The following is a 27,943-nucleotide window of genomic DNA, read 5'->3' as shown; positions in this document are numbered from 1 at the left end:
TGAAAATACAGAACAGCTTTATTTTTTTGTGCACAGTTCTGCATAAGTTGATAACAACTTGCACATAATTCTGAAAATTTCAGCATACAGTTCCAGTGTGTAATTAGTCGTTCTCCTATGGTAGTTTTTGTTTTAAGAAAATCCACTTCTGGTGAGTTTCAGAGCTGCTTAGACTGGGGATATTTTTATGCGTAAGCTTTGAAAAGTAAGAAAGTGAAGAAAATGATATTAAAGGAGATGTGACTCTGTATGCTTGCTGCCAAGCACAAGAAGAAAGCATTTCAGGATAGTCTACTTAGACACAAAATAATAAGAATGTTAGTGAAGCACTGGCTTTGATTTATCAACCCAACAAACCTGGTAATGAAGATACATCAAAAGCTGTAAGAGTTTTGAATCTGGAAAAAGATCCCCTAAAATAATGTTATGCATACTAAGCAGAGTTTGCAAACCCCTATGATGGGTGTGCCCGAGTTCCCCAGGTAACATGTAAGTTCTGTGCATCGCCAACACTTTGCTGTGTATTATGGTCTTCACTGCAAATCTTCATTAGTCAGCTTGCCACCTTTCTCTCTCTCCTTCAAAGTCAAATACAGAAAGAAATGAGGGTTGGTGTAAAGACAAGGCCTCTTTATTTTGTTTCAACAGTACATGACTTCCCATTGATCAAAACCAAGCAGAACAGTGGAAATCGCATATACCGTTTTCCCCAATACATTGCTCTTCCTTGAAACTATGCAAGTACAACAGGAAGGATAAATTCAACAACATTAACTCCAGTTAGGCATTTTTGACAAATGAAAGAACCAGAGCCTAAGCACAACAGGCAATGAGCAAACAAAACCAAGAACCAGAATCAGAAAAGCTTACTCCAGTGAGATGCGAATTCTCCTTTAGGAAAAGAAGGTTTGTCTTGGAGCGAAGGCTGCAAACTTCCTCAGCTAAGGAGTATGTGCAACCGCTTTTTAAAAGCTTCATCAGCAAAAGCTGTTAAAGAAACACACAACCCAGCTCTGAAGTCAGAAGGCCAGATAGGACACAGAGATCAAAGTCTTCAGTTGTCACTAACCCTGGTCCCTTCTACTGAAGGCTTATCTCCAGAGAGGTTTTGTACCTAAATGCGCACAGGAACACTTGACTAAGTGAAGCCTTTGGTGACTTAAGTGCAGATCAAGGTTTACTTAAGTGCAGATCACAGTTTACATCTTGGTCTTGGCTGGGTTTAATTGTTACCACCTGACTGAAGTCATTAAGCCAAATCACCGAGTCTAAGAGCTGTGCAAACATAGTAACATGTACCTGATGGGAGAGATCTTTTGAGTTGAAGCATTAGGTGGGTGAGTGTAAGATTGCCTTTTAGCCTTAACCTTCTCCCAACTCCACTCATTCAGCATAGTTATTTTCAAACTAAAACCACATGGTATGAGAAACCACAAACTAAAGCCAGAATAAAAGCAAATACACATTTCTGAGTCCTGACCGGGGGAGGAAGTGTGAGTCTAGGCATGACTATTGCCTTCACTTCTACAGAAGTGACTGCTTCTGCAGAAGCCACAGGGGACCTCACTGGTTGGAGCACGCTCTGATTCAGGGCATTTTCCAAGAAAGAATTTCCACTGAAATTTCCAGGAAACTGCCCTCCAAAAACATTGTACAGCCTTTCGAGAAAAACTAACAGTTCTATTAACTTTACACAACAGATTGTTGTTGATGTTGCTGATGTCCTTTTGGCTTCCCAAGAATTGGTTTTGTTGCTGTTCTCGTTGTTATTTGTACAGAGCGCCTTGCAGATGTCATTTGCTGGCTTCTCTGTTGCAAGAAGCATGAGTTGTTGCACATATTATATGAGGGCTTAAAAAAACCCCCAACCTTAAACCAACGTTCCTAGTACCTAGAAGTTCACTATTAGGTATATGCTCATGTAATTTAAAACGTGCAGTGCTCTCTGCAGTGTGCTTAACTTCAAAACAATCTGACTTTTAAAACAGCTTATTTTCAGTTACTCTAGTCACATCAGATGCTTGTCTTCCTGTTGGACTCAGTCATCACTGTGCCACCAGGCACATGACAGGGGATGACATCTGGGGTATGCAGGAGCAGAGATTCTTGCCCAGGACCAGACTAGTTCAGTCCCTGACCTGGCCAATGCCAAATGTTTCACAGGACACGTGGAGATAAAGCATAACATGCCCTTGCATTACGTTTCTTCTGGATTTGTTGCAGGTAATTTTGATTTAAATCTTGAGAGGTTGAAAAGTGTTATATAATTATGCTATGATTAGCTACAATTATTTGGGGTGTATTATTAAGCATGTAAGTAACTGCTTTGGAAATCTGCTCAGTTGTTGGGCCTCAATGACTCTCAGAAGGAATGAGGTCTGGGATTTAACAGAAAATTGCCTGAAAACATATCTTCTTTTCTGAGTGTTTCCCACCTAAAACTTCACTGACATGTTGTCTTGTTTTTATGAGTTCCTCTGATCTGGCTTCTTTCTACTTTGCATTATTTTGTATTCTGCTACTACCCTTTTCAAATCTCTTCTCAAATTCATTTTTTTCTCCCAGTCCTTTCTCAAATTTTCAAAATCTCTCGGCTTTTTATTTTTTTAAATACCTTCTACTTGTATACTGTCATTTTAGAGATGAGTTGACCACTGCTACACACAGGGTTGCAGATAAGGCAGCACCGTTTATTCATACAAATCCAGTATTTTAAAAGCTGTCCACCTTATCATCTGTTATGGATTGTTCCTGGAAATGCTTAAAACAATATTTTTAAACAGCTTGTCTGAGCAATGTTGTTAATATCTTTTCCTTTTAAAACTGGGATATTCTTTGAAAGAATTGCTTATTCTTTTTATGAAAGAAAGAATTTTATTATGAAAGAGTTGCTTATTCTTTTTAAATGTATAATCTAGAATAGTTACATTCTCTGTTGCTCAGTAGAACAGCAGATATTTAGCAAGAACTATTACCTTTTGCTAATCTGCATTGCATAATCGTGATTAAAATAAAAAAATCTATTTCTCTCTAAATGTTTTTAAATGAAAACATTACGATTCATGTCAGCTTTCATAAAACCATTATAATTTTTTCATTCATGAGTGTATAATCAGGCACAGACTTCTAAACAGGATCATTTTAACGTTTCTTTCTTTAACAGGAAGTCCACTTACCATACTGAAAGTGTTCAGTACAGTGGACAAACACACTTTTTTTTTCCCCTACAAAGCTTTCTGATTGCACAAAAAACACAGAATAAATATAAACATTAGGCCAAGGCAACATTTTAATGTGCAGAGCTCCACTTGCCACACATGAATAATTCAAATAATGCTGCATAATGCATAGGCGATACTTAGTAGCATTTCATTAATAATCAAAACCTGAAGTGACACAATGAGATCATCATATATCAGTAATTCAAATACATTCCATTTATAATAAATAAGTGCTCATCTGAACATAGAACACATTAAGTATATTGTCCCAACAAGCAAGCTTTCCACAAACTACCTTTTTTTTTTTTCTTTGTCTGAATGGTGTGCTAACATTGAACACAAAGACACATTAGTAAACAAAGATCCATCCACAATCTGGCAAGACAACTATTGGGGAGTGACATCTGGAAACAGATGCATATACATTTTTCCAGAGGTTTTATCTTAAGTCAGTAGCACTGTGTCAATTTATACTGACTGAAAATAATACCTTTCTTTTCTTCCACTTTCTCATCTCCCCTTAGTGTTTGGTTGCCTATTTTTATTTTTGTGGTGGTTTTTTGTTGGTTTTTTGTTTTTTGGAAGAGGGAAGAAGAGGGAAGGAAGTTGCTTTAATTTGTTTTCAGCTGCTAAGTTCTGTGACAATGAGGATGGAGGGGGAATAGTCCAAGTCCTAGCCTCCATTAGCATTTTGGTTTGAGACAGTAGTGCTGTTCTGAAGTAAATTCCCAATCATACTCCCCTATTGAACCTTGGTTCAGTTTGCAGGGTGGTTTTGGCACACAAGGATTAAGTGTATTTTTGAGGAAACTACACTGGAGGCTCAGCTGCATGCCAAATATACTCCAGCCTCTAAAAGAGACATTAAGAGTCTGAACCAATTATTTGGCCTGTTTCAAAGTGCATATGCAGTTGAACATATATCCAAGGAAACAGACTATATGTAGTCTTAAGCTGCATATAGTGTAGACATACAAGTCTCTGCAGTAAATGCTTTCATCTACTGATCCTCCCCTACTGCACCAAGCATCTTGGCAACCTACATATAGCCAGAGAGTCCCAAAGACCAAGACTTGACAGTGGGATCCTCAGTGACTTTCCCAAAATTGCTTCAGAGAGTTTTGGCTACTACATCCTATGTATCTCCTAAAACCTTAAAATTTCCGTACGTAAGTCATCTTCCACTGAACAAACATTTGGGACTACCTCAGAGGACCCCACTTCAACTTTTTTTTCCTGGCATTACAGTCTTTCTCTATTCAATTCTATTTAAGATGCTGCTGTTGAAAGTACCTCCCCGTTTATTTGTTATATTAATTCCTCCACTGCCTTCGTCTCACTTCAGATTCAAGCTTCTCTCCTTTACCCTTAAGCACCTCAGCATTTAGTGTAATGCTATCCATCTTGGTCCTCCCTGCTCCTGGTCTTGGGCATTGCAGGGTGGTGCAAGGCAGCCCACGGCACCACCTGCAGGCAGAGCTCCTCCTCCAGCTGAGATTCTTAAAAACGTGATTCTCCCTTTCTAAGTCTGGGTACTAGACACTAGTAAAGCTATAATCAAAAGGCTGAGTTCCTGCCTTGTGCCTGAATTTAACAAGAATCAAAATGCTTATGATTCAGCCTATATTCAGATACAAAGCTCATTGACAGCCGTTATCCTAGGGAGTCCCTTTGAAACTGAGTCAGCAGTATAGTGTTGAACTTGTTGAAGTTTTTCTGTATTCCCAGTTTGCAAGTAAGCAAGCCCTCCTCCCTTGCAAATCTTTTAAGAAGAAATGCTGAATAAATTCTTAACAACACTACAAAATAGAGGGAAAACAATGAAGTCAGAGACAGTTAAGACTACCACTAAAATAAAAGCCTTGATTTAATTCATAGCTCTGGAAGCAAAGAAGTAGGGCACAAACATACATTGTACATGAGGCTGTGTAATCTTTCTCCGCCCCAGAAAACACTGCAGGAAAGCCAAAGCTGAAAACCATGCAACTTGCTAAAAATAGTTTCAAACAGTAACTGGGAGGATTAAAACATGTGTCTCAAAGATCTTTGGTTTTGGAACGTGAAATTTGGTCAATTAAATTCATGTCAAAATTCATGAGGAAAAATGCTCCCTGAATCAGGAAACCAAGTTAAAGAGCTGAAAATTGTATTTGCCAAGCAAGTGTGCTACTGCGTAGGTGACTGGGACACAAGAAAAACAAAATGGTTAAGAAAACACCCTGATGGAATGTGGAAATCTTAATCCTCAAGTCTTGACTCCTAAAGCGTTAGGAATCATTGAACGTAATGAATACGAAGGCTGTACCTCCGCAAGCACGTGGCATAGTGCAGTGCCCTGTGAAGATACCTGAGCTAGCTCTCAATGAACAAGCCACATAGCTGCAGTCGGGTGGTGTCTGCAAGCCAATATCCCCTGCTGTTCAGTAAGGCTACTCAGCTTCAGCAAAAAAACCACACTGAAAAGACTGTACTGCTATAAGAGACCAAGCTAGCTTTTACAGTTCCACTTGACACTATACTGTCTCATGTAGGCACAACCATAATGGTACATAAGCTCTGAAAATGCTTGTAAAATCAGAAAGTTATCAGTGGCATTGGGCCATGCACTCTCTCAGAAGTAGACATGAGGTGAGACTTTGGTGCAGTGACCTCCCTTGTTCTGTGAACACAAGGAAGTCTTGTGCCTTTATATCACCAGGCAGTGAGATAAAAGTGTGAAACAAAGCTTAGTGAAATCAAAGGAGCTTGAAGCAGGCCTTAAAACCATATTCAACACATGTTTAGAGTAACTCAATATAATATTGTCTCTACTGACACTGAAATTAAAGCTTACCTCCTTTGTGTTGCAAAAACATAATAAAAGAACCAAGAAGCAGCCCCCTCCTCAAACTAATATCGCAAAAATAAAAAAGTCTCTGATAAAAAGTAGGGAAATATACTTTTCAAGAAAGGAAGTCACACAGATTGCCAAAACGAAAAGGGCATACTTTTTACCTGGAATTGTACAGGGCTGGAATTATGGTTGCCACATTGAAAGAAACAAAAGAGCATGTTAAAGCTGAGCTGCTTTTTCCAGTGATGATTTCCACCTCAAGTCAAAGGTGATAATGGCCAGAAATAGACCATTTCTCTTGGATTTTTTTTAAACCCACTCCCTTCCCTTACAGAAAGGAGAAGGGACATTGTATCATCCTGTTTGAACAGCCAGGAGCAAGTGAGCTCGGGAAGGCTCTGCAGAAGGCTGAATTAGATGAAGCACTCCCTCTAGTCCAGAAAAAAACTCTTCATTTGTTTGCCGTCTAGTAGCCTGCCCAGATATCTTAGTGCCTGCTTCTAATTTAACAAGTTTCATTCAGCTGTTGCTCAGCTGAAGGTAATTCAGTGGAGTGGGTGGAAGATCAGGCTGACCACTTCTAGACTTAGGAACAAAATCTGCGGAAATGCAGTTTCAGCTGACAGCATCACAGAACAATGCAGCCCTTCCGCTCTCCCAGCCCCTCTCCCTGTGACTAATGCCCTGTTACTTATTTCTGGTTCTTACACCAGTTCTCTTCTGTCTGACTACGAATGACAAATCTGAACTCTTTGATAATAAGGACTCTTATTTATTTATAAATACACACTTCTTATCTAATTTGTCTTAAAAAAACTAATGTTTTAAATTAAATAGTTACTTAAAAAAAATAAGCTCCTAAAGAAAACTGAAAAACGTTCTAAATACCCCGAAATGTCATTGATTTTTCCATACTTGGTGATAATACTATGGAAATTGCATTTTTTCCATGATATTCATTATCTGCAAAACCAATTTACTAGCACTGACCTTTTTTTTTTAATTCAGATGCATTACAGACAATGAGAGCCTCACTGCTCTTCGTAATGCTTCCTATACTATTATTAAAAGGAACAGCAGGTGTCCTCTTTAATTAAGGTATTTACCAAATCCCTTATCAATGCACACATGCTATTTTTACAGAGAAATTTAAATATCCGTTTCCTCTAGAACTGTGACAATTTTGGTAAAGTAATTCTTGAAAGGTCTAACAAAATTTATGATGTTTGCAAGTTTTAAAACATTAAACAAAAATGAGGTGTCATTCCCGATGATCAGGCACTGTGTTTAATCAACCTTTTCCAAATCAGGTGCAGAATGACCAGCAGAGCATTATGCAAAAGGAAAATGGATTTATACTGAACTTGAAAAAGGAACCACTTGCTTTCCAGCCACATACACTTCAGAAATATTCCGATCATCACCTGAAATAACATGGTCAAAACAGAGATTTACACATAAGTCTATGCACTGATTTAATTAATGAAAATAATGCAATCCACAAAATCAGTTTTGAAATACATCATTTGCAGTGACCATTTCCTAGGACTGAGAAAGTTTATTTGGAGAGAAATAGTCAGGGCTACCACAAAGATCAATGGATGTTTAAACTACCCATGCTTTTTTCAAGAAATAAACATAGCATTCAGCTGCTGCAGCGGTATCATGGGTTTTCTATATATTTAGCAGGTTCAAACCCTGAAAATATTGTACATCTGTACAGAAAATGCACTGTTGCACAGTATCTGAACTAACTCAGGTACCAGGCAGCAGTAAAGCTGGTTTGCCTCAGCCAGCTTCTCAAAAAGGCAAAAGCCTAATTAGAGAATGACAAAAACGTGGCCAGAGCTAACACCAGTTGCCTCTACATAACAACATAATGAGCGGTGCAGCTCTTGGTCCAGATGATGCCATATAAAGAATATCTATTCTCTTAGGGGGCTGGGTGGGATTGTTTGGGTTGGGTTTTGTTTGTTTTCTGTTTGGGAGTAAAAAAAAACCATAATGGCAACTGGTCTGCAGAAGTACTTCTGAGCTGAACTGGTTCTGAACTGGTGATTAGCATGTCAGTGTTACTCCACTGTGAAATATGATTTAGCTCATACTGTAGATAAAGATAGGTGTGGTAATAAATCAACAAACTTGGTGCATCTGATCATGTTACATTGACTATTTAACAATGTCCCAAAGAACAAAAGTTAAACCACTTAATTCTTACTCAGTATTTATAATCAGATATTAAGAAATGTAAGTAAATGTATCTTTAATTAATATAAAAAATAGAAATATTACTAAATAGTGACATATTAATGTTTATATGTAATGTAAATAAATATATTTGATTACTGTAAACAAGTGTATATTTAATTATGTCTTAATAAGTTTATTATTAACCTCCACATTAATTTAGGCAATTTTTGATGTATAAAACAAACAGAATTTTATGTGGGCTGAGAATCAGAACATACCCAGATACAGGAACTTCTGGAGAGTGTCCTATAAAAAATGGGAGAAAACCAAATTCAGAAAGCAGTATCTGCTATCCCAGATCATAATTATTTGAAGCTTGAAAGAACTGTTAAAAATAGTTTTCCCAAGTATTCCTACTAACAGTAAAATCAAAACTTAATTTGCACTTTTTCCCATAAGTAACTCAGTAAGAAGGCTGTATGTCTCAGGAAGAAAATACTGCGCAAGTTTGACGGTATAAACAAATATATGCCTAAAACACAATACTTCCTCTTCCTCTTTTTTTAGAGTTCTCAAATTCATTTACTTATTGAAAAATAAAACAAAATTGTAAGCACTTTTAAAGTCCTGAGAACTCCTAACTTAGCTAAGAAGGTTTAGACTTAAGTTGGAAAATATATTTTTTTCCAGAGTTGTTTGAATTATGAAGAAGATTTAAAATTTAAAGAATTAATCTAATCCAGATTATTGTGACTGAAACAGATTAAGGAACAATTACCTCACCACTTATGCTTGCATGTCTAAGTAACTGGTGACATTCAGAATAGAGACAGTGATAGACAATCTGGCCACATCAGTAAATTCAAGTAACTGTTGTTCATTACCTTTTTTTTTAATCATAAAATGGTTTTGTATGAGAAGGTGTGCCTATTGCATAATTGCTAATACTGCTTATATGTTTGCATAAAACCTGTGCTTTCAACTCAAATTAGCTGTCTTGAGTTCTGGCCTAAATTTATAACAGCAGTGCAGCCAAGGCAACCTAGCCTTTATCTGGGAACAGGCTGCCATTTTTGAGTTTGAACTCAAAGTGTTAACTAGAACTAAATTGCTTTTTCTTGGCTGCCATTTGTTACTGCAAATAGCTAACTCTAATTGTCAGCTTGGGCTAATAAAACATGCATTAAAAAATGTTACATGCATTTTTGCTCATGGGGATATGGGACTGTCACTGAGGACAGCAAGGTTCTGAAAAAGAAAACAACCACTGAACCTCTTGGGCTGAAACACAGACAGCAGTGTAGTATCCAATTCCTGTTACTGGAATAACTCTCAAGAGACTTATTCTGGCTATATCACAGACCTTCCCCACATCATTTCCAGTAATTTTTTGGATCATTAATCCTGTTCTGATTACCTCAAAATTATCAGCAGAGAACAAGTCAAAAGGGCTGTCTGAAGCCTTCGTGTTGATTAGCAGTGCATCAAATTCTTTGCCGACCTCAAAGTTTCCAATCACGTCATCTAGTCCTAGAGCTGAGGAAGAAAATAAGCTCACAAACAGGTCTTTAATGCAAGCCTCTTTCCACTATGTGGAAGCACCTGGCAACTTACGTGAGATGTTCATAAGGAAAACTACAAAAATTTAGATGATTACAAGGAAAAACATGAAAGCATATGCAACAAGGAGTATGTTAGCATTTGAGTTCTTAAGCAACTTCTCAGTAAAAACATGTATATTCTGATCAATTTCTAAAGGCATCTGTTAAGGGTAAAAGATATCTGAAAACAATTTGAGCCCCTCTTTTGATTTTTGTTCTTTGAATGTTCTCCATTGATTTTGTGCCATTCCAGATCTGATGTATAGGCCACTAACTGTTTAAAGTGGAATAACAATTGTTTGCATTGCAAAAACATTAAAGCTCCAAAACGAGCAATGAAATGAAGTCAGAGAAACAGTAAAGTATATAACAATAGTCACCTTGCTAAGGCCATATTAGATTTAATTGTTTAACCAGTTTAAGCACCTTTGACAGGTTGTATAGACCTGTTACAATAGTAACATATAATATTATCATAATAAAAGAGGTGTGCAGAGAGGAAAAATAAGGGTAATTAGCAGGAACCAAGAACAATATAGTGTGGGAAAAAAAATGAGCTGGATCTGAATGTCTCATACCCACCTGTAAGGCTTTTCTTGTGGTCTATTATTCAGCTTTGTTATTTCAAGGCTTCATTACAACCTCTGGTTCTCAGGTCCACAAGCACTGAAAATCTACAGTTTCATCTTCAGAAATGGAGTGCTTGCAAATGCTTAGAATACCTAAAGAGAGACCTTTGTGTCTCCTTGGAAATGGTTTAGGATAGTTTTAAGTTGTACAAAGTATCTGTGTATTAAATCAACTTTTCCAATACTCTGGATGTAAACTAAGTTGTCAAAGGGGATAATATCTGCAAATAATTTGTTAATTTGTTTTCAGGTTGCTCCTGTCCGATAAAGGAACTTGAGCCTTTAGTGAAGTTTATGTGTGGCAGGAACTTCGCAATACCTTAAAGATGTTTAAACTCATCCAAATGGTGAAATATTTTGACTACCTACCAGTTTCAACTAAAATGATCTCATACTCCTTCAGGTTTGTGAGCAGAATGCAATTTTTAGATTAAACACAAGAGGGTGACAAGTGTTTAGGAGTCTCAGCAAAGCAAATTATTGCAACAAAGAATCGCTCATTTACATTTCCACCAACTGTACTTGTCCAGGCTACTGGAAGGTTGTACGAGTAATTTATATTCTACCCTTGAAAGTGATTCGGTAAGGATAAAACAGTTCAAAATCAGTATATAAAATAAACACTTTACTAAGTAAACCTAAGAACCCAGATAGAACAAGCACAAGAGTAGCTGGGAAGGGAAACCATGTATGAGTTCAGAATTTTTATAATTTTTCCTTTTCGTATCTCAGCTAATTTTTTCTCTTTTATAAGAACAGTATATATTGTAGGAATATATAAATATATATTTACTTTTCTTTTATGAGAACAGTATATACTGTGGGAAAAAGATCTCTCCTTTTTTGTCCCCTACCCATTTTCTGTCTTCTCTATTTCCCCATTATACCCTCCAGAAATTCAAATATAGTCCTGAGAAGACCTGTTTGATGACATTTTTCATTACATCTTTCAAACTTCCGTTAATAGTTCCCAATGGTGTTTTCTGACAACTATAAAAATGTAACACTGAAAAGACTTGGGTCCAGTTCTTTAGCAGGTAGCAAACTTATTTCTGCTAACTGAAATAGTAATAAATTTTTACTTATGTGTGCATTTGCTCTCTGCTAAATCATACAAGTTCCGCTAAAACTTTGCTAATTGTATAAATCAGTATGTGCATACTGATCATGACAAAACATGCCAGTGAACCAGAATAACCAATATACTATATGACTATATTCTGCAGATGCAAGCGTGTCTTGAACAACCATGGTGCACATCCTGTTTAAACTTTGCGCTTTTCTCTGATTCAGGAGTGATTTGCATGATGTTTTGATTTGCTGGAAAGACAGTGACAAACTGCCTCACTGAGAGCTCAAAAAGCAGAAACAAAATTAGAAACTGATGACAAACAGGATGCATGATTTTATAGTAATTGCACAGTAATTGCACAACCAAGTGTTGGTTGCTGAGAAAACGAAGTCTTTCCAGTTGGTTTGATAAACACACAAGCACTAATGATTAAGAAGTCTGAGGATCTTTGCAAAGAAAATGTACAACCCTGAAAAATCACTAGGATTCTATTATTAAACTCTCAACGTCAGTACAAATAATCTTCTGTAACGAGCCTAGTATGGGTATGAGAGACTGAAGGATATCTCTGCCCAGCAGATACCATTTTAGGCTTTACTCTGGCACCAGAAAATCTGTGAATTCAGCCACCTTTTAATGACAGAGCGACATAATATCAAAAAGACCTGTAGTTCTCTGTGTACATCCTAAAGAAATTTCTTCTTACCTTGGCTTCCTCCTAGAGTGGCTAGTTGAAAAGCTTCTTCAAGGGTTAGTGCTGTTTCATTCACTTTATTGATCTGAAGGCTATTAGATGCCATCATTGTTTTCCTGATGGCATCAAGCATAGAAGCTGAATATCCACCGGCAACATCTAGAAGGGATCAGACTCTTAGAAACAAGCTTTGGGAATAATTCTATGGGTGAAATTTCTATAAGCCTTAATTAAATTTTACAAAGTGGCAGATGTGGTAGACACAAAAAGTTTTACTGCTAAGTGCTGTCTCTGAATGTATAATTCCTAAGAAAGGTGCTCTCACGTACAAAGTCAGGTAAATAGAGTACAACACAAAATAACAGAAACCTGAAGAGTTGTTGTTCAAGCCCTGTTTACTCTCATGACAGGAACAAAACTTTCTTCATTCATTTCTGGTTTTCTTTTTAAACATTTTTTGACCAGCTCTAGATTTCAGTACTCTAGACTTCATTACTCTAGAAGTACTGTGAAAAAAAAAAGCAGGTCCATAAGTTGCTGACTTTTAAATATGAACAAGTAGACACGTTTTTGTGTCTCCCAATGGCTTCCAAAAGAAACTATTTTTACAGCAAACTACTAACCTGTGCCAAGGCCAAGCTTCACATTGTGTTTCAGGACCTTTTGCACATTTAAGACACCACTGCGCAACCTGAATTGGAAGAAGAAATGTGTTCTGTGTGATACATGCAGAGAAAGTTCAGGAAGAGTAGGGTTGCAGAGCTGTTTCAAGACAAAGGCTCTCAGAACATGTGCAATAGATGAGGTTTATTAACCTCGGATGGAGCATTTGCATTCATACACCTGAAAGATGGAGTTTAATCACAAAAAATAAAGGCAGTTTTTCTCAATTAAAAACTCCCACAGTTTTAAAGTTATCTGCTGAAAACGAGCTCTCAGTATACCTGTGAAAAATCCAAATATGATATAAAGTATGTTCCAGGAGATGGGAGGTCATTTCATGAGCTCCAGTAAGTCATCACAAACAAGATATTGATTATGTTAAAGGAAAAATGACTGTTAACATTTAATACGGTGCCCTGGCTGCATACCCTACAGTATCTCATTTCTGCTTAATAGAAAGAAGACTATATAGCCCATTCCCATTATCCCAAAACATATGCATGCTTTGGGGGGGGAAGGGAGATGGCCTGAATCTGCCATTGATAGAAAAAACTATGAGAACAACAGCTTTGTTAATTGTATACCATGCTTTTTTTTCTTTTTTTTTTTTTTAACTTACGAAAAATTAGAATTGGGACAGTGTGAAATTGCAGCTCCACGAAGACTAAAAAGTTTCAGCTCTTCTTCAGAAAGATAACAGGCATGAGCCATCACTGTCTAAAGAAAAACAGAATCACAAGTTTACTCAATATTGCATTTACTTCAGTGTGTGTGATTTTTGCTGCACTGCTTTTAATAGCCAAAAGGACACCTGTTACCATCAAGGGAAATTAACGCACTTCTTGAATGAAGCTCTTGAAATCAACAGGGGAGAAACTCTCATTAACTTCAGTATATCTGATATATGACTCCCTCAGCTTTTTTTCATTTATTAATGTAAGAAGATAGGCTGCTGCTCTTGCAGTGACTGCTGTGACCTAAGAGCTTCAAGGAACAAAAGCAGTAATTCCCCAGTTGCCCTAGCACTGTAGTAACCTTATGATTTATATTTTTCATAGCTAACACAGAGATTAAGTACTGGGGCTAGGAGTACATCAGATACAATGGAAGATGGTTGCGTACTCTTAGCATGTTTCCCATTGTATCTCTAAAGGTTTGCACTAGGTAGATATATATATACCTGGAATATCCTTTAATTAAAATAATCTAATTTGTTATGCAACTGATTAATTAGTTTTCTTTCTTGGCCTACATAGATGACTTTAAAAATAAGTTCACAAGCAGTATACAGAAAACATAGAAGTATAGCATAGTATCATTTAATATGACATAAACCAATTATTCCCAGACAAACCTACTTGGAATTACCTCATATGCCAAATGCCCACTCAAAGAGAAGAGCAAGAGCTCTGTCAGGCCTTGCAATCTGCTGATAAAAATGAGAATGGCACAGGGACTGTTTCCACTGAGCATCTCTTAATAGCACTGTACCCTTGCCATCTCTATTCATCAAGCTCAAATGTAAGTGAAAATGCAATGAGAATAGCCACATCTTAAGTTAAGGACATACATAGTAGCTGCTGAACCATATCTCTGCTGATCTGTACTTCTTTTTAAAAAGAAGGAAATATTTCAGCCACAGCTCTAAAAAATATACTTTTAAAACATTAAAAAAAATTAATTTGGTGTCTTTGTTTTGGTGGTTAAGGAGGGGGCAATGTCTGCAGTTTTGTTATGCTTGTGTCCCCCAAACAACGAGGAGCCTGGAACCAGAAAGCACCAGCAACCCTGATTTTCAGTGACCATTTTCAGTGCTGTGCCTATAAAAGCCTGGCAGAATTAAGACCTGTGTTTTTGCAGCACTAATATTCTCTTTAGTACACCAACACAACAAATCAGCGTGCATAGGGAAGAGAGAGAAACAGTTAATACTCTGTACATACTTAAGTAGTCCATATTGATTTCTCAGGTAAAAAGGACTGTAAATAATTAATTTACTGGGGTACATTTTCTACGACAGAAATGGGAGTTCAATAGCTAATTCCCAAGGAGTTCCCAGCTGCCCTTCAGGCCTCTGAAAATTCTTTCCTAAAATTTTAAATCAATTTACTGATGTTTAAGCACTCTGACTGTAGTTAGGTTGTTCATATTCACTCATGCATGGGCTCTCCACTATCTAGCAAGGTGTGCCCTAGCACTCTAATCTGTACTTGGGGTGGGCTGCTATCAGACCTGCTTGCATTTCTCTCGCCACCATAAAGCTTTACTGAATTTCAACTCTTCAGGCCACTGTGCCTCTCAATAATTGGTAAAATCAGCTAATGAGATGAGAGTGCTTTTGGATAGTCAGAACAGTAAAGTGTACCTGTCTGCATGTCAGGTTCACACACAGAATACAAAAGGACAAGCTGCTTTTCTGGAGTAAACTACCAAAAAATGAAGTTGGTCCTACCATAACACCATAGAACAAATCTTCAGGCAAAACCACTGTGCAAGAACATTGTAATGTAAGGATAAGTGGGTACTGCCCAAGAATTACCAGCTCCTACAATACCAGCTTTACCTAGTCTCCTTCTGATCCCATTGCCCCAATTCTCTTTGGAGCCCTTGGAAAATGGATCAGAGAGCATAAGATACCTTTATTGTTCATCTCCACTAAAATGCTCTAGGAAATGCGTGGGCTTGTCTAAAGTTTCAATACCTTGACCAACACCTGTGCAATAGAGAACATAAAACCAGTTTACTTCCCCCCGATGTCACTAACCTTGACAAAACAATAAAACTTTTCAAGTAACAACAATTAACCATCATATTCTCTACATGGATAAATCTAAGCTATGCTGTGGAAGTTTTTATGCAGCTACCTTGCTGGTAAGCAGCTTGTTCTTATCATAAAGTTCAGTGTAATTCTGGTAGGTAGGAAACATGTTCTCCACAAGTTTGAGTTCTTCTTCATTCTCACTTATGTGACTCTGCAATAAGAAAATATACAGCAGTGAGTGCTTTAAATAGCATTAAACCTGAGCAACCTTCTGAACAACCTACTAGTGCTAAACATATAACGACAGCAACTGGTATTTGTAAAGCCTATAGTTAGGTATAATCCTTGGGGTACTCTTTTCATCAGAGAGGTCCCTGGGACCCAAAAGAGTAGCTCCATCTGTTCCTTTAAAAGTGATATGAGATGGTATGCCTGGATAGTCCATCCCAGTAGTTTGGTGACATAATGGCCCACTTGGTATTTGGCAAATGTTAAAATAATAAATTAATATATATGACTGTGAGGTGACAGAGAGAACCAGCCTACCACAGAGTGGACCCTGGGATCAGGGCAACACATAGGTAGCTGCTCCATGTGTCTTCAGATGGGCTGATTAATTCCTGGTCTCAGATAAAGATCTGATCCTCCTGTACTCCCATTGGAGCATATATTTTCAAAATGCCCACTTCGTAATGACAAAAAATCCTAATGTAGGATAGCTTTAAAACAGTATATGCTTAGAGCTGTGTAACCAAAAAAGAAACATCTTGAAGTTTCAACAGATCTGTAAGCTTTAAAATATGTCTTTTTTAAACATGGAAACTTCATAATGCTGGAAATCCTACAGCTATGTTAACAATGTTAAATAAGACACAAAGACGAGTAATTCTTTTATCTACTGAAATCTGCTCTGTACAGAAAAAGCAGAAGGCAGAGAGACAGACATAACAACCTTGGACCAGGCAGAGCAACCTTTAGCAACCCAAGGGCTGCTCTAACCTATGATACTGAGTGCCAGTCTCCTAGTGACCATGTGCTGGGGCTTGCTGAATTGTGCATCCATCCAGCTATGAGCCTTCTCATTTCCTCTGCAGGTCACAGTGTTCTTGCAGAGTACCATCAATAATTTCAGAGGCATTTAAAAGACAGGCTCCAAGTTAAGAATGTGGTTTAAGTGTTTTGCTGAAATTATGAAGACTCCCTGGTCTGTATGCTATCTATCCAAACTATGCAAATTGTATACAGAGCTCTCAGAGCTTACCTGCACATGGAGATCACGAGCCTGTGCTAAATCGCCAAGTGCACACAGCAAATCCTCTGTGCAGGAAGGGCCAAAGCGGGGGGTTATTACAGGCTGTACCCTTGGATACTGAAAATATTAAAAAGACATGCTTGGGATTCTACATCTATATATCAGTAACCATAATTAAGACAAGCATTTACACCATAATTACACTTTGTCTCCATCGCTTACTGCTTACTGAATCCTTGCCAACACAAATTAAGCCATATAGTCATTGCCTTATTTTTATTAGAAATTTCACCACAGAAGTAGAAAATCTAAGTTTTTTCTGTGAACAGTTTTAATGAACCTTAGTAAAGAAGTTATTTTTATTAGAACTCTGTCCTCAAGTCACTGAGATTTTACCAGACTTCAGGAGAAGCACTGGATGCTTTTTCATATTTGCTGACAGTCCAGTATGCATTACGAGAAATAAGTCAGATGGATAACCAGACATTTTTCTGAGTACCACTTCCATGAATATCAAAGATGTCATGACGCAAAACTGCAGAGTTCGGTAAAACCAAAACCTTTTCCTTGTTCGATCTTCTCCACTCATGATAGCAACAAACTGTCCCTATAGTCCCTAGACAGGAAGATTAGTGGTAGCACCTGATACGCTATGCAGTAGGAAAGAGTGCAGAAGACACCAAGACTAGAGCTACAGATGTTTACTTTACACCTTGCACTTCTGGATTAAAATTTTCAGAAAAAATAGACAATGGCATTACAACTCTGCCTTCAGTCACAGGCAATAGTTGTGCATGTGGCACCACTAGAAGACACTATATGATAACCTGGTTTGCAGTTTCTTAAACCATCTCCCAGATACAAGGAGCTCAGGGCTTCTGCAGATTAGCCGATTTACACTACTAATACATATGATTTGGGCATTAAACTCTGGGCATCTGTTCTTGAATATTTTGAGATACAAATGTCAACAAATTAAGCCATTGAAAACAAAAGGCCGATAAGAAGAGTATCCCTGCTTGTAATATTGGAGTGTAAACCTCTGTCTTTAACTCAGGAGTGTAAACCTGAATTTCTTTAGAAACACACTGGAAGACATGTGCTGACACAAAATACTAATTTGGTAATGGATTTGTAACTGTAGTGTAAAAACATTGATTTCTGCTGGTGAGAACTTCTTTAACTTGTCTATTTATATACTGCAGAGTGATCAACTGACTTGCACCTTTCTTTCTTTAACAGAAAATTGTCCTTTCTAGGAAATATTTTAAAGTCAACAGAGAACACGCACAGAACATTACTCTGCTGTGCTCTGACCACACGAAACTGAATTTACACTGCTACAAGTCCATTTCTCAACAACAGGGCTAGCAGAACATTTCTCAGACTTATGATATCTGTCGACTACTCAGAAAGATGTATATTTATTGGTTTGTCACTAAGGCAGCAGAGTTTGTCAGTGGGATTAACTATTTCATACATTCACACAGCATCTTCTGAATACAAAAGTGAATACAAAGTAGAACTCTACTTACTTTCTTTTCCAGTAGTTCCTTAACAAACCTGAAAAAGGGTAGAAAAAAAATCTGATATAAACTTGTCATCTGTATTATACATTATGAAAAATACAGAAAATATTTAGTTAGATACCCTATTAAACATTTAAGACATAGATCAATTTTTTTACAGAAAGTTGGGCCAGATTCTTGGATGAAATAAAAAGAAGAAACACAATGAATTCAGGATAGTTACACCAAATTATGCTAGTTGTGAATTTGACCCTGAATATGCAGAATTTTTTTCATTTGCAATAATTAGCATTAGACACATGGTGATTACTCTGAGTTCTCACTGAAAACTGAATGCATGTTACATTAAATTAATTGAAAACATAATTATAAGCTACAGCTGCAACATTAGAGAAAAAAAACACTTAAATTTGTCTGTCCATGAATTTAAATTACAGCATTAAATATATTCTATTATTTAAAATCCTATTTTTAAAAGATGCTGTAATATTTCATACCTCACTTACAGTAGTTGCATATGTCCTCATTCACTTAATGGACCCTTGATTTTCTGGAAGTGCTTATATTAATGTTACTGTATAGATTATCTACCTTATGGAAAATACATAGATTTACTTACTTTGTTAAATAAAAGAAGCTACCTCAGGGACGTCTATAAAAAACCCCAAGCAGTCAATATGGAAAATGCAGATGAGCAAATAAAACTTCCTCTGATTTTGCAGGGAAGAAATTCTTTGAAAACTCATATACATGTTGTATGAAAATAATTTTGAAAAGCCAGTTTGAGATGGGTTCTGGACAGGATCTCTGTGAATTTTTATGTCATAGTTTATATTCAGAAAAACACGTAATTTTGGTCACAACAAACAGTCAATCAAATTTGTCAAATATCTTCAGATGGAAAAGCAAATAATGCCGGAGGCTAGATTCACAACACTGAAGCTGGTGCTAGATCACCAGCTGGAAGTGAGAGACCTAAGCTAAACTTCTGCAATGACCAAAGGAGTTTGAGCCCACCATTGTCTAACTTTGAGAGCCAAAAGCATTGTGAATTAGGTAACATCTGTCTATCTCTCCTCTTATTGATTCATCTGATATAATAGTATAACATTCACTGGAGCAGAAACTGTAACACAAGTATAACTCTCAGGTGATAATCCAAAACCTCCAGATGGCTGTTTTCATTCTTTTTCACATTCTTCGAATAGTGTCAGCATTGTTTCAAAACTGAAATGCCTTTCTCAAAACACCCTATACTTTGTTGGCTTATGTATTTCTCTATGAGGAAAGAAGCTCAGGTTCAAACCACTGTCTTCTGCAACAGAAGAACAGATTTGAACATGGCTCCTCCTCTTTCCAGATGACTACAACCATTAGTAGCATGTGACATATTCTAGATTTCAGCTCCCTAATTTTTTATTCATCCTTTGTGCAGGAGAGGGGTAGATTCAAATTCTTGACCTGAATTTAGATGTAATATATGATGCACTTGGAATTGTATATTATTTCCATGCATACAATATAAATATTTCCAGAGGTTAACTGTAAAGAACTGAAATCAGTGTAATACATTTTCTGACAATGTGACAGATCACATTTCTTAGGTTCTTTAAAAAAAAAAAAAAAAAGTTGCCCTCTTAAAGAAGAGCTTTTTCATCCTTCTGCAATGGTATTCCTGCAATTCAGGCCTGATGAGGTAAGTACTCCTGATCCATGCCAACAAGCACACAGCTCTTGTCTCTGGACAGCTCCAGAGTACTTGTGGCACACTCTCATCCAAAGCTGAGAGACGTTTGTTATGAACACAATCACAAGAGAAGGGAGTTGGGGGCACAAGATAGGTATTTAAAAGAAAGCTATTTATATCATTCTGAAGCTTTAAAAAATATCAGAACTGGAAGTTCTGTCACTTTCAGGCCCATTCAGGAGGACTCACACTGTATTACAAAAACTGGTGATTTACGTGAACAAAAACAAATGTTAGTAGAGTGCGAATGACTGTTACTACATGTTTTAAAAATGTTTTTAAATATAAACACCATTAGAAACCCACGACAATTTCTAACTTTTACTGCCATTCTGCTAGCATGATCATGATTTGCAAAAATAAAGTAGCAACTTCACACAAGTGCCATAACATGTTTATATTACTATTAGGTATTTTCTCTTTCAGCATGATATTTGAAACATTTATACAAGTAAATAAATAGTCCCATGAGAAAAGCTGTATGTCTGCTTAAGCATTTTCTGAGCATGGATGCGAAAGACAAGGGAAACCTAAGACAGCAGGCTGCTATACTCCAGTCTTGGGTGCCCTCCACTACATACGTTGCCTTGATTTGATTCTCCTTCATTCTCTCAGCTGCAGATTAGAGTAATTTCACTGGTGCTATGCTGGAAGAGAGGAGAACCACAGCATGTTTAAAACAGGGTATATGAAACCTGACTCCTACAACCTGAATAAAGCCGTATCCTAAATGGGAGTTGGAAATAGCTCAGAAGTTAATGGGGGCGAAGGAACTGATTGCCACCCGACCATCCCATGTCAGGTCACATCACCTCCACACAGAGAGCTGTGAAGGGAAAAGAGGAGGCAGAAAACAAACAGCAACATACACATAATCTCTCCAAACCCTAGAGCTGTAGCTTCTCCCTTTCTTTGGAAGAGCTGGAAAGAAACCACTTGGGCTGTGCAGCAACTGAGTATGCAGGAATTGCCAGAACTGTAGGAAACAATACTGTCAGAACAAAAAAAACCTGTTCCTAATAAATTTACACCTGTAAGTTCTCAGTCAGCTTCATATTCACTTTTCAGATGTATGAAAAAGTCTTATTTCTAAAGGTCGTGCCATCAATTTCACCACCTTACCTTTCTGTCTCTTGGACAGAGTCAGCAGTACTCTCTTTGTATTGTGACACACTGTCATTCATATCCATGCAGACTTTTCCAACAAATGCTCGTTGACCAAATTTATCTGTTGAGATGCATAATATAACACTCAGAATCACTGGTTCTCAAAAACTGCTATCAGAGCCTGCACTGCAAAATAGCAAATTCTACCCCAACCAGCTTCATTTAAGATGAACAGAATTTATGCTCTTTTCTTAAGTTAGGACCATCAATGTGACTTTTAAAGCTAAAACGGAAAGAGAAAAAAAAACCCAAACATTTAAATAGGAGTTCTCCTCTTCCACATTAGTACCCAACTTTATAAATGTCATAATTGAGGAATAGATTACTGTAGTTTAATCACAACTAGAATTCATAATGGTAGTATACGAAGAAGACCGCTGTGAAGTAGAGGACGAGAAACACAAGCATCAAAGTACAGTAACTGTAGTAGATGATTACCCTGAGATGAGAAAAGGCACAAAGATCTCAGCAAACCATCTCTACTTAAGAGAAAAGAATGACGTTCCTAACACGCCTCCCATGTGTGGCTGGATGGCGAAAATTACCAGAGCTACTTCTAGCCTCTTTCTTGAGATTTATCCATGCTAGGACTCAGTACTCATGTGTAAGACTTAAAAGGAATGCATATAATATTAAATTCTAAGCTTTTAAACTTGTTTCTACATTAGATCTCTTTTGTCCACTTTTACTATCTGAGTTGTTGAATACAACAGCTTCAAAGTTTTAGGTTTTCCTACAAAATCAGAAAGAGTAGAGAATTTTTGATGGAAACTGAGGTTCTCATTAAATTGCTCTGCTTTGGGAGTTGGCTGAGCCTTGAGAAACCCTGCAAGAATCACAATACTTTCAAACAGCAGGCATTTGCAACAGTGAACAGGAGGGAGGGATAAGATCCTGATGCAACTGCCACTGTTCTGGTTTCAGAGGGTGTGATGAGATTTTTTATGTTGATTCTCAACTGAAACTTCAGAGTATCAGGAAATTAATGCACTGACTGCACTTCTTGTCATTCAGCCCTTTAATCCTCAAATAGCAAAAGGCAGAGCAGAAAGAGCAGAGAACTGCAGCTGAAGAGCAACTCCAGCAGACCTAATTCAAGCTCAGCCAGCAGCTGATTTGGGAATGAAGAGACTAGCAGAAACAACAGTAGGAGAGAGGCGGTTAAGTGAACAAGGGTAACTAGGGTGGATTTGGGGGACACAGTATGACAGATACAATGAATAAAAAACAAATTAGTAGAAAGACAGTTCCCTAGCTAGTCTAAAACTCCTAAGCTCTTTTTCCATCAACTAACGCAGTCTGTGCAACATCCTTCAAAACTCACTGTTAGTCTTACCTATAATTTCAGCAAGAAGAAGAGAAGTATCTGTGTAAATTGTTGCAAAGTAGCAAGCTGTAGTTGTGCCATTCTTTAGAGTTCGTCTCTATAAAAAGAAATCAGTTTCAACTGTCTGGAAAAAAAAATAGTCAAGCTGCCGAAATGCAGAACAGGCAGTCTGATTTCAAACTGCGAGAACATTTAGGGATTGTGAAATTGTCCAGTGAAGTGGGAAGGTAAAATACAGATTTTTAATTTTATAATAACTTTTCTAAGTCTGAGTGGTAATAAATAAACAAATTCTTCTTCCAAATCCATACAGGATTTTAACAATGGCTGAACTCATAGAAACCAGTCTCTATTTCCTTCACTCAAACTGGAAATAAATTCTGACTTCTATTTAGAAATACAAACAACCAGTCATTTATGTTATTTCCTAGTTTTGAAAGGCTCTCCAATTTTCACAGTGAAGCACTGTTTACATAACGTTAGCAAAGCAAGGCTTTTGGGAAAAAGTAGTGGTTTTCATTTGGCCACCTGATGTGGCTGTGTAGCCAGGCTTTCATGTATAAAACCCCTTTGTTATCCCTGAATAGAAAGCAACAAACTTCCAGGTAAAAGTAAACTGAGACCAACTGTTCAGAATGTAATTTAATTATTTATTTAATTATACCATTTGAAAAGAGAGGGTGGTTGATACCTGTTCATATTACCCTTGGAGGTCATAACAGTAAATGAAGAGCCATTTAAAGTTATATTAAGTCACGATGAAATTTATAGCTTCATTTGATCTTGGGACTAATGCATACTACATTGACTACCCATCCAACATACAAGTTTAAATTACATTTTTGGATTCTGGCTATAATGTAATTTGTGAATTTTATTTTATTTTTTTAATAAGATAGAAAGTGGGACACCCAGCGCAACTTTTGAGAATGGATAGAGCTAATTATTTGACAAACATGAAGCCAAGCTCTGTCTCTTCCATACAATATTCCAATTAAAGCCAATAATTTAAAAGAAGTCTTTAAGAGTTCCTAAAATGAGTCTCAAAAATAACAATGTCATGACACAGAGAAACTACTTTTTTCTTTCTTAGCTTTTAAAACCAGAATTCTCTACTTCTGGATTCCTAATATCATTGTTAAATGAAATCTAAAAACATTCTGTTTCCAAAACATCAGCATGAAGAATTGGCTTTCCTAAAATTTGAGGGACCAGAGGAGGTTCCAGCTAAAATCTGGCAAATTTCACCTGATTTGTTTCTTTTAGCAATTATAGAAAGTGTTTATTGGAAACAGAACTTTGATTTGAAAAAATTCAGTATGTTTTTGTTGCAACTCCAGAAGTACAAAGGTACATGTGAAACAATATCTGCTTCCTGCAGGTTTAGTCCTGTTTCTAACAGTTGAAGGTTGTTATCAGCCCCATCAAACATTGCAGAGCAACTAGTATTCTGCACTTTTGGGGGTGAAGACATTTTCCTGATCTTGTCCTATTTGATATGCACGGAGAGAGCCTAACCATTGTGTTGAAGCTGCTAAAACTAACTTCCATCTCTCACTGGCAGTTCTTTTCCAGGTGAGGTTATCCAACACCTTGCACAGTGAACTCTTCAGCTGTGCTGATGTCACCCAATCTGAACTGATGGAAAGAGTAACAGTACGTTGAGGCACACAGCTGGAAGGTGAGATCACCTCTATGTTTCAAGTAGCTGAAGGCATGTGTGCTTGTCACTAGAGTTTAAGACCAAGCTTCTCCTACATGTTTTTATTATGGCAGAAAGTAATTTTTTTAAAAATTTGTGTGGCAAGGACACTATTTCCGTTATAGGATAGAATCAGCACTCTGCAACGTGACCTAGCTGCTTATTGTTCATCAAGTGGAATTTGACCTTAAAGCCTTTATATTTCTCAGAACCAGTCTAGCTCAAACACAGTTTCTCTCTTTGTGCCACAATACCATTGACAGGCTTCATCCATAGCCCCTGCAGTGAAAGATATTCCTGCTACAAGGACTTCAGCTGTAGAAACTTCTTCATTAATTACTCCAAAACATCCCAGATTTGTTGTCTGTGAGAAGCACCTTCTCTTCAATGTAGTCTTTGCAGAAGACGATTTCATAATAGAGGCTTTTTGTGCAGAAAAGGAAATATCCTCTGAATTATTTTTTTTACCATGCTTGGTTATTTCTGCATTGAGGTTGTCAGTACCTGCTGGCTATACTAGCTCTGAGAGTACTCATAAATGTTGGTCATTGTACTCAGTTATCAGAAAAGACGACAAAAAAGGTCATTGTTAACCATGTGATGAAATGAACTGTCTTATCAGCAACTACAGAACAAGACTGAAACTAGCAGGGGACAATCTTGGCTGGCAATTAGAACAGTGACTATACTGTAGGTTTTATCTGGTCTTCATGACTTTAAAACATACTCTACTATTTCTGCTGACCTTCTGAAAACATACATATATTTCACAAATATGAATGTCATCAAGTAGGTAAATGACATTTGCAGTACTTACAACAACCCTGGTGTACACTTCTTCTGCAAAATCACTGTCTTTGTATTTGGCTTCTGTTGGGAATGTGTAGGTAGTCAACCACTGCAAAAGAGGTAGATCTACTCTTGTACCAGTAAATGAATACTGAGGGGCATGAATGTGTGTATCAACCATTCCTGGCATGAAGAATTCACTAGGGAAAGAAAAGAAAATTGTAATAGTCTGAAATGTCACAAAATTTTCCATGGTAAGTGGTTTTGCTTTAAACACTATGCTTGAGCAAAATCCACCAGAGTAAACGGTGAATACAGATTAACCTTCCTCTTTCAGCATCAGCCTGTCAACTCCCACTGTACTTCTACCCATGCTCTTTTTACGGTATGAAGCAGTTGAATAACAACTTTTACACAGACTTATATATAGCTAACTGAGAGAAAACAATATGATGAATCCAATTATCTTTAATATTTACCCAGACTAAATACCAACAAACAAAGCCAAACTGACTTCACAATAACTAAAATTACTCCACTGTACAATCCACCTGAAAAAAGAGGTTTGGGCACAGTCTTGCTTCCTAGTATGGATATATTTGGAATGCCTCCAGCTGCCAGACCATTACATTTACAACTGTAACTTTCGATATCCCAGTTTTCCTCTACATTATATATGTGTCTATAGATATATATCCAATCAATGAATTTCAAGGTTTAATGGAAGAACAGCCACTGTGTCTATAAATGCAAACACAGACACTGGTGAAAAAAAAACTCTGCTCAATATCTTGACAGGAAAGGCATATTTACAATGGAACTGTAATATTGTTTGTTGTCACGTAGTGTTCATGCAATAACAGGGATGAATATACCAACATTACCAGGAAGTTGTTATAATTATTTTTTTTTGTGCTGGAACTCCATACAGCATGAAATTTCTCTCACTCCTCTTCCCTTCTCCCTGACTACTGAATGAACACTGATTTTGTCTCTTTGTAGTTCCCCTTCTTCCTGTTTTCCTGCATGCTAGAAATGCTGAAAGATCTTTCTCAATCTGATCCATATTCCCAGCACCTTCCATTTTCCGCAGGCTATTTCAAGTGAAGAAAACATCTGATGACTCATATATTCTGTATGATTAGCTTTTCAACAAAGCACACAGATTTTTTAACAACTGAACACTAAAACTATACTGCAGCTCTAGATTCTAAGCCAGAAGTTGTTTACAGTTGTGCTACTACATGCAAAGCATAGTAGGTGCAATCCAAAACCATTTCACTTCACCAGAAAGGTGGGGAATTTCACTGGCTGAAGTAAAAAGGAACGCTCTAGCTGCAATACAGTTAGAAATCCAAGGCTCTGTGTTTAGAAGGTTTAAATCTTCTAATTTTATTAGCTTTTATTAGGAAGTGTGTCAAAGCCCAAGCAATTGAGTTTTATATCTGCAGTGTTAGTGTTACCTACATTTACTAAGTCTGGAGTTTCGAGCTAGTTAGGCACAGCCTGCTGCTAACAAAATGCATATAAAATGTAATCTCAAGAAAGAACGTCATTTACTTCTGTAAGCACAGAAGAGGTCATATATGAAAGCTAAATATGGCATTTTGTTCTGTGCGGTGTAAAAGCCAGCACAATTCATCCATGGTTGCAGTCCCAAACCAAGGAATGCAAAAAGCACACGGACCGTCCACCCTCCAAGTCCCATCCAGGACGCAGGCAGCTCTTGGGTTAAGAGCTCTCACAGAGCTGAAAGGGAGTTTTGCCCATGAGAATGGATTTAATGTGCTCCTTGCCAATATGTATTCACTGAGACTCACATTACTTCACTCAGAGAGTAAACGGTATTTGCTGAAACTAGTCTAAACAAAACACATACTGGTTACTCAGTTCTCTTATGTCAGACGTTTTGAAGCCCCACTTCTTAGCCAGCTGTTCTTGCTGATCAGTTTGTTCCAAAAACACAATCTAAAAGAAAGAAAGCATGGTTAGGTACTTTAAACCTGTATTCCACAACAGCTTTACATGAAAGCAAAGAGAGTCATATCTTAAAACAGATTTTACACACTTAGTAGAAAGGTGATAGGTTTGCGCTGAAATACTTGTTCTTCCTGACTATCAAGCATGATTTTGAAATACTGACTCACAATCCAGTGAATAACCGCACCCACTTTGTAACTTGTAAGAGAACAATTCATTCATTCTCAAGTAATACACGGGCAGAATTGCACAGAGTTCAGTGTCCACTGGCATTCCTGCAACATACCACCATTAAACGATGGTCGTTCATTGTGGAGGTGTGCAGCAGTCTTATGGGAATGCAATTATGAATGAATACCGTATCTGGTATTCAAAACCAGAGGGGTGAAATTAACTGCTTTGTCTAGGACTGATTGGCACTGAGCTAAGTATTTTGTAATTTTCTGCTCATGTCGTTAATTTGTGGGTTTTTATTATTATTTTTTAAATGCCTAGGAAGAGAAAAGAAATCAAGGGAAAAAATGCAGACAATCCTTTCATTTTCCAGAACAGACTAAAAGCATGCCTAAGATCTTTGTTTATTTAAAAAAACCTACAATCTGGAGCCTAACTCAGCCCCGTTTGACTCCTAGAGGACATCGACTCTGCTGATGCTGAGTTTTTGTTACCAAGTCAGAATTTTAGCACACTTTCTGTTTATTTCTAAATTCCATGGTATTTTAATCTACAACATGACTCTTGGCAGCTGAATTCTCAACTCTTTAAATCTTTGGTCTGGCAATAATA

The 27,943-nt window shown here is 37.2% G+C and overlaps 1 protein-coding gene across 1 annotated transcript in view; it reads right to left on the bottom strand.

The window, feature by feature from the left end:
• Window positions 1-3,271: 3,271 nt before the first annotated feature.
• The window catches only part of GDA (guanine deaminase), a 30,111-nt gene continuing 5,439 nt past the window's right edge, over window positions 3,272-27,943 (bottom strand). Inside the window, exons 2-14 of the mRNA XM_087741488.1 lie at window positions 27,057-27,145; window positions 25,206-25,377; window positions 22,696-22,783; window positions 21,315-21,420; window positions 18,452-18,479; window positions 16,926-17,033; window positions 15,768-15,875; window positions 13,523-13,620; window positions 12,864-12,931; window positions 12,253-12,399; window positions 9,662-9,780; window positions 8,523-8,550; window positions 3,272-7,478 (exon numbers count right to left, since the gene is read on the bottom strand). Of these exons, the coding sequence (XP_087597614.1) occupies window positions 7,408-7,478; window positions 8,523-8,550; window positions 9,662-9,780; window positions 12,253-12,399; window positions 12,864-12,931; window positions 13,523-13,620; window positions 15,768-15,875; window positions 16,926-17,033; window positions 18,452-18,479; window positions 21,315-21,420; window positions 22,696-22,783; window positions 25,206-25,377; window positions 27,057-27,145 (1,230 nt within the window). The 3' untranslated portion in view covers window positions 3,272-7,407. The remainder of the gene's footprint in view (window positions 7,479-8,522; window positions 8,551-9,661; window positions 9,781-12,252; window positions 12,400-12,863; window positions 12,932-13,522; window positions 13,621-15,767; window positions 15,876-16,925; window positions 17,034-18,451; window positions 18,480-21,314; window positions 21,421-22,695; window positions 22,784-25,205; window positions 25,378-27,056; window positions 27,146-27,943) is intronic.

This window comes from Nipponia nippon, unplaced genomic scaffold (assembly GCF_047370975.1).
Source record: "Nipponia nippon isolate SJK-2023a ecotype South Korea unplaced genomic scaffold, ASM4737097v1 scaffold_8, whole genome shotgun sequence".
Classification (NCBI taxonomy): Eukaryota; Metazoa; Chordata; class Aves; order Pelecaniformes; family Threskiornithidae; genus Nipponia; species Nipponia nippon.
Note: the sequence above shows the minus strand (reverse complement) of the source record. Positions and strands in the feature narration are given on the sequence as shown.